The sequence below is a fragment of the Priapulus caudatus genome, unplaced genomic scaffold, assembly GCF_000485595.1.
Source record: "Priapulus caudatus unplaced genomic scaffold, Priapulus_caudatus-5.0.1 Scaffold29, whole genome shotgun sequence".
NCBI lineage: Eukaryota > Metazoa > Priapulida > Priapulimorpha > Priapulimorphida > Priapulidae > Priapulus > Priapulus caudatus.
This window is the reverse complement of record NW_014577090.1, coordinates 700,857-708,204: the sequence shown is the minus strand read 5'-3', so window position 1 is coordinate 708,204 and position 7,348 is coordinate 700,857. Positions and strand designations below refer to the sequence as shown.

The 7,348-nt window shown below is 41.0% G+C and overlaps 2 protein-coding genes across 3 annotated transcripts in view; one reads left to right on the top strand and one right to left on the bottom strand.

The window, feature by feature from the left end:
- The window catches only part of LOC106815563 (protein chibby homolog 1-like), a 3,880-nt gene extending 2,681 nt beyond the window's left edge, over positions 1 to 1,199 (top strand). The window contains exon 3 of the mRNA XM_014820036.1: positions 876 to 1,199. Within this exon, the coding sequence (XP_014675522.1) occupies positions 876 to 971 (96 nt within the window). The 3' untranslated portion in view covers positions 972 to 1,199. The remainder of the gene's footprint in view (positions 1 to 875) is intronic.
- Positions 1,200 to 1,396: 197 nt separating this feature from the next.
- The window catches only part of LOC106815547 (protein Red-like), a 16,614-nt gene continuing 10,662 nt past the window's right edge, over positions 1,397 to 7,348 (bottom strand). For both annotated transcript variants that reach the window (XM_014820017.1, XM_014820026.1), the window contains exons 7-16: positions 6,754 to 6,836; positions 6,316 to 6,392; positions 5,549 to 5,712; positions 4,872 to 4,974; positions 4,398 to 4,555; positions 4,022 to 4,174; positions 3,599 to 3,708; positions 3,219 to 3,374; positions 1,994 to 2,105; positions 1,397 to 1,771 (exon numbers count right to left, since the gene is read on the bottom strand). In XM_014820017.1, the coding sequence (XP_014675503.1) occupies positions 1,709 to 1,771; positions 1,994 to 2,105; positions 3,219 to 3,374; positions 3,599 to 3,708; positions 4,022 to 4,174; positions 4,398 to 4,555; positions 4,872 to 4,974; positions 5,549 to 5,712; positions 6,316 to 6,392; positions 6,754 to 6,836 (1,179 nt within the window). In that variant the 3' untranslated portion in view covers positions 1,397 to 1,708. The remainder of the gene's footprint in view (positions 1,772 to 1,993; positions 2,106 to 3,218; positions 3,375 to 3,598; positions 3,709 to 4,021; positions 4,175 to 4,397; positions 4,556 to 4,871; positions 4,975 to 5,548; positions 5,713 to 6,315; positions 6,393 to 6,753; positions 6,837 to 7,348) is intronic.

Sequence of the window (7,348 nt, the reverse complement as noted above, 5' to 3'; positions counted from 1 at the left end):
AGACATGGTAGGTGAACCTCCTCTCCTCTCTCCTCTCTCTCTCTCCTCTCGCTTCCTCTCTCTCTCTCTCCACACCACGGTGAACTTCACTCAATCATATCTCTCTCTCTCTCTCTCTCTAGTGTAGACATAGTAGCAAGCGACATGTGTAGCATTGGTGCCAACAAGGCCACAAGCTGGCAACATCCAGTGTGCGGCCTGTGTGTAACCCAAACTTGGAATCTGCCACAATCTCAAAGATTGGGCAGTGACATTGTGCTGGCCGCCAACTGCGGATTTCCCTAGTTTGCCTGACCAATCTCAAGAATTGGGCAAACTGAATACAGTCGTGATCAACAACCGTCATAGCTGAGTGTGTGGTGTGCGTGTGCAACTAGGAAGAGATTTATCTCATATTTACTCAATATTATATAATTCATTAATATTTATACAAAGGTGCGCAAACACATGAGAAAGAGAGCGTAGACGAGTATACGACCTTATGATATAACATTTGAAATCCTAATAATCATATGTTTGTGCAAGCTCTGTTTACCTCTGTTTGCCTAATCTCAAGATTGGTTGCCCAAACTGCAGATGCGCTGAAATTCCAAGTTTGTGCAAGATTCCAAGTTTGGGCACAACACGCCCACCTATGTAAATCTCTAGCAAATTGTGACACAATGTGTTGCCACCTAGCAAGTGGTTGCTTACTATATGTAATTTTGTAGATGGATTGCATGTTGGTATCATCATGTCATCATTATAACATGCATATAATTCTGGCAACCACAATATCTCACTCGTCAACTACAACACTACCCTAGTTAGATGGTATGTGGCTACTCTGCCAGTCAGTTTACAGTTAAGTTACTGCTCTACTTCTTTCTGCATAGCTCGCTGAGACCACATGTGAAGGACATTTACAGGAGACAGAGATCGATGAACTCCAAGCACTCATAAACACAAAAACGCGAACCAAGAAAAGGTGATGCCAGCGTTAACAAGTACGAGGTCGCCTTGTTCAATGTTTGGTTTCTGTTCTTGTGCTGCCAATTTCATGTCGTAGAAATTAAAGTAAAATTGTTTTTATTTATTATAAAACAACTGTTTTTTTAAAAGTAGCACTTGTAGCCAATATTTCGTCAGTTTCCTAAATGAGTGATGTATCCTCATGGTAAATATGACAAAATAAATAATTCTATCTCTTATATTTTGTATATCATCACATGTACCTGCATAATTTTGTGTACATTAGTCGCATTCAATGTGTTCATGTAAGTCTACTAACTTGTATAAAACCTGAACAAGATGCATCTGTAACATAGACTAATATACAATTTGTTTATATAATTTACAATGTATTATTTTAAGCAACTGGAGATATGGTTAGAAGCAGAGGAGTAAAACAAATACATAATTCTTGTCTAAGATGTATTTACCAAAGTTTAGACATTCCAGTCATATACAATGTCAACAAGCATTGATTATATCATGTATATAGTGCATGTGCAATGTAAACAAGAGTAAAACTGTTGACTTACTGAACAGGTTATATTAATGATGTTACTTTCGTTGATCATTTAAAATTTGAGAACAAGATTGCACAGCCAGCCAGACAGACAAACCATCATCATATTAGTAACTAATATAATTTCATGAACATAATATAAATATAAGCACACTAGGGTGGCTGATCCATGCTGCAGAAACTAGTTTTTGTAGCTTCTCAGTATTTTGGTCTCTTGTATTGTGGGTTGTCTTTCTCTTCTGCAGTTCTTTTCTTTATAATCTGTGGTAAGTACAAGTAAAAATGGTTTATTTGGTTACTACTTACTAGTACACAATGATAGATATTAGACAGTCGCATAAATAATGCCACAAAACGTCGCACCTTAGACAACATCAACAGTCGTGACCAGCTGTTGATTGTGCTGTTAACTGCAGTCACACGTGTCAGTAGGACCTCATACATGACTCTATATATAGCCGAGGTTTGCTAGCTATCACTCACGTTGCTGATCTTCTGCCACTGCTGATCTAGCTTCTGCTTCTCTGTCTTCTCACTAAAGTTACGTCTTGTTTTTCGTCCCTCCGACATCTTCACTCCAAACTGGAATGCAGCCCTGTACAGACAAATGACACGATGCAAACTGTTAGCCTGATGCGTGAGAACAGAGCTACTAGACTAGAGAGACCATGAGTATAGGGCCAACACGTACCAGTACATTGAGTATAGGGCCAAGGACACACCAGTACATAGGGCCAATACACACAAGTAAATTGAGTATAGGGCCAACACACACCAGTACATTGAGTATAGGGCCAACACACACCAGTACATTGAGTATAGGGCCAACACACACCAGTACATTGAGTATACGGCCAACACACACCAGTACATTGAGTATAGGGCCTACACACACAAGTATATTGAGTATAGGGCCAACACACACCAGTACATTGAGTATAGGGCCAACACACACCAATACATTGAGTATAGGGCCAACACACACCAGTACATTAAGTATAGGGCCAGGGACACGAGGAGCACATCACCATAATAGGGCATATCATGCTTCTGAGATTGAACATAAAGTACCTCATACACAACTGATCAGGGCTCGAATTAAGCGACGAGAAGGGCAAGGCAATTTTCTTAGGGCATGTGAGAAATCGCCTTAAATTTTCTTTAAAATGGAAGGGCAGAGGCAATTTTAAAAGGCACCAAGGCAACTCTCAAAATTTGAGAAGGGCACCAAGGCACTTTTGTAAAATAAAGGAAAACTCATAACAAATTAGTACATCAATATCGTCTTGCTTTTAATGTACAAAACAATATGCCCCCATGTAAGCTTACACCGTAACACCGACCCCTTTCCCCCCTCTGCTAATTGAAGTACAGTAACAATTTTACATGCCCGCTAACAGGAGCGAATAATTATCCGATGCTGTTATTATTCCCTCCTGCGACTATCGGTTTCAAGCTCATCATTGCAACTACAGCACGCACGCGTAAGTGTTATGTTGACTCGACTAAAAACGAAACTAGGGCAGTAGATTAAAGGGCACCGACGGCAATTACACAAAAGGGCAAGGCAGGTGACTGCCGTCGGTCGGGTTGGATTTTCAGGGGCAGTACGGCAATTGATAGGGGCACCGACGGCAATTGCCGTCGGTGCCGTCGGTTAAATCGAGCCCTGCAACTGATCCTGAACTGTCACTGAGAGTTTACTCACTTGGGCATTGCTTCTTTGTTGCTCATGTAGGTGCTGTATTCTTCCTGGGTGTCAAAGTCCCAACGGCCAATCGGTCCCTTCTTGTTACCGAGATCCATCTTACTGTAGTCTGTCTCATCGTCACTGTCATCCATTGCATCTGCCATCTCTGCAAAGCTGAGAAAGAGAAAACCTCCATATTTCCCATACTGCCCACCTGCATGCCTGTCTGCCTGAGTGTAGCTTAACAGGACTAATTGTGCAGCACTAGATCAGGAAATGTCTTACCTGAGATACATAATTAAAAAGATGTGATGGTACATTCTGAATCTTTTATCATGATTACGGGGTATCAGACTGTCTTAGAAATGCCATGACAGTACTTAATGAGTAAGACTTACCCAGGGTAACATTCCACATAACTGTCAGGAATCTGATTATCCTTTGCCTTCTTCTTCGTAATAGAGTTAGGGTCTTCCTTCTCTGCCTTCTCCATAGCTGGAGGCTCAAACTAGAAAAAAACATCAGGGTTGGTCTGAATACTTCCTACATGTACCCAGACTCTGTATAGTGTGAGTTACCTAACATACAACATGACCAAGCTTAAAATTTAGATGAAATCTTCCCATGCCGTGTTTTTACTGTTTGTGCCTTCGTGCAACATATGGGAGATAGTTCTGTACCTCTATACACTGCGTAGGATTCTTACTTATGCAGATGATGTGGTATTGTGGAACACAAGGTGAAGTAGTTGCAGCAGACGTTGTGGTTGCTAGTATGTAGAGCAGTTAATGTTAGACGATAATGTTTCACTGCCTACGAACCCGCGAGAACTTCTGGTTGATGTCTTTAACGATGTCAATGACTTCGTGCATCCTCTCACGGTCCTTGTCTCGCGGTCGCTCCCTTCCTCGATCCCGATCCTTCTCTCTCCGCTCTCCTACTCGTTCTCTACCCTTGTCCCGCTTGTCAGCATCCTGTCGTCACATAAATTAGCATGCCAGTGAATGTTCCAACAACGGACACCCTCTACCCTGGGCTATCTTCATAGACCGGTTCCCATTCCATAGCGGTGACCACATTTTAGAGGTACCCGTTCTATAAATGTCTCCATTCTGTAGAGCTTTAACAAGGGTTTGACTGTATATGGCAATCATTTGAAATTGAAGATAACTATTTTGTGATACATGTGGTGAATACCTCTTCATTAGCTTCATCGAAGTAAGAGGGTTTACTCTTCTTCTCTTTGTCACGGCTGTTTTTGCCAGCTCCAGGCTTGCCAGAAATGTAGTCGCCTGCCTCAGCATATATTTCATTGTCTGCTCCCGGCAGCTTCCCTTTGGGAGCATCAGCTTTTCCTAGGCAGCACAGCACAAATGCAATATTAAATTCACTTCTACTGTTATGGACTTACTTACGTTATATTACATACACGAAGTATTTAGTATCTTACAATGAATAACTACGAACAAAGTTACGAACTGCCACCATGCGCAAGGCAGCTAACTAAATTGTTATGAACCTGGAGACATGTAATGCACTTTATTATTTACATGTACCAGCTTTCTATTCTTGCCTCTTCACGGTGCAAAATATAATCCCTACAACTCAATTTGGAAGGTTATAAAATAACACATCTCTGTAACTAAGAAAAACAAGATAGATGTATCATACCTTTTTCTTTCTTCTTCTTCCTCCTCTCACCTGACCTTAGGTAAGATAGCACTTGTGTCAACTTTTGTATGACGATGTCATTCGTAGACAATGTTGTTTGTGACTGAAAGAACACACATGATTACTAAACCTTAGGATTAACATGCCTTTATATTCATTAGATAGCTGTCTGTCATATATGTAATTTATTAGGAGGGCACGGAGGCAAATCAGGCAGATCACCCATAACAACCGCATATTTCTCCACTGCATGCTACTCCATTAGCATCCTCGGTTCGTCACTTGGGTAGGAACATACAGGCCACACATATCTTCTCTACTACTTGTATTGCTACGTGATCAGAGTGTTGTTTATAGGCTTGTTGCCAGTTAAAATTCTGATCAAATTTTTAGCATGGTTGTTGATAAACAACATTGAAAAGTCTAGTTTTTAAGGTTACCAGCGGAGAAATTAGAAAAACTAATATGAATTTGCAGTAAGGGTATATATACGTATAAACGACACAATGTGTCAGTTATTCTACTAATCCGTAATAATCAACAGTGCTGATTAGATAGACAATATGGCTTAAGTAAGAAAAGCAAACAACCGTATTTATCTATGCCATGGTGAAATTAAAGGATAGAGTAACATGTAGCAGAAGTTCTTAGCACCATGCTAAGACAATTTATCTCACCTCCACACTAGGGCAATCTGCCTTGCTGCGAATCGTTGTCGTGGGAACATCAGAGTCAGCAAAATCATCATCCAGTTCTATGACATATGCCATCCTACGCGGCAGGAACAACTCGTTACGTTCCGGTGCCTTGTTCCTGAACAACACCCGGTAGATGTTTTTACCTGAAAAACAAATGACAGTTCAGCGATGAACCATCACACGTCAGTTATTGCTCAATTAAGGAGGATATAAATAACAAGAGCAATCAGAGATAGCAAACCTCCGCCACAGCATAACAGTCACCCCCCCCCCCATCTTGCTGGTACACCCAATATAGTTGTTTCTACTCTATGACTATTGTTGTTTGACTCTGCATTGACACCATGCATGGCGCATATATATATATAGCTATCGATCTAATTTGTAGTCGGGTTTAAAGTGGTGGTGACACATCATAAACCCCTACAGAGAGAGAAAGCGAAAGCAAAACGAAGCGAAGCAGTTAGAGAGTAAACCACTACAATACGATCAATGATGAGAAATCCTTCAAAAAATTCCTGGATCCAGATCACCACCAAAATCTAATCGATTAGTTGTTGGCACAAGACCAACCCAAAAATTTCATCAAAATCCGTCCATAACTTTTTGAGATATCCTGTTGACAGACAAACCAACAAACAAACTAACAGGGGCGAAAACATAACCTCCTTGGTGGAGGTAACTATGAAGGACTACATTTCATGTATGATGTATTATAAAAACAGTTGTCCATATTGATTACAGACCTAATTTGCTTTTGAAGTTGATTTTCTCTTCCTCCTCCTGTTCAGCCTTGGCTTTAGCTGCAGCCGCTGCTTTGTCTCTATAACAACAACGACAGATCCGTACAATCAGCATTGCGAATTTTACCAGCAGGAACAATCTGTGCCAGAAGCAGGTTATTTAAGTCCTTATACATTCTGAATGGTTTAACTTAAAGCAGCTGTTAGACGTTATATCATATGTTAGGTCATATGTGTCACTCACGTGGCTTATGAACTTATTAGGTACTAGTAAATAATTAATCTGGGTTTCGTTCCTGATAATTCTTCTTGTTTAACAAATTGTTGCAGCGTTTGGCCCTGTTTCTTGCTTATCTGAAACTTGAGATTCAGCTGTCACTTCGGCTACTGCTGCTACTGAGTTTGGGACTTTAACAGTTTTATTTATGTTGAAAGGCTTACATGTCTTTCTTTGTCTTGTTCATGAGGGCATGCTCCATCAACTCCTCCTGTTCCTGCTCCTTCAGCACTATCTCACTCCTTACCTACAGCAGTCAGCATAGAGTGAACATAAACAACATCACATTCATACTGTTAGTTTACACTAGCAACATGCCAAATCCATGGCAATTGTGATATTCACAGTTTTCTATGAATTAACAACAGCCGCACAGCGTCTGGGCTCATCTGGGGTCTGTTGCTACGGTTATGAACGTACAATTTCAGTCGTGCGTAGTGACACATTTGTTAGGCGCAGATATGCAGATACGCAGTTGCGTACACATCATTGTTAGGACACGCTCACTATCTCCCCCCATGCGATTTTGGTTTATTTTAATAAATGATACTTGCCTTTCACTTCGAATTTGTGTCATAGATTCACAGCTATCTATTTTTATCTATCTATAAAAGATTTCAACATATGAGCATGGATCTCCAAGTTTAATTAGAGGGGGCGGGGAGTCCTTCTCTATCACCTCCCTCCCCCTGCCTCCCACGTCACTCCTCTTGCCTCTCACTTCCACCCCCTTACCTCCCATCTCCCTCCCCCTGCCTC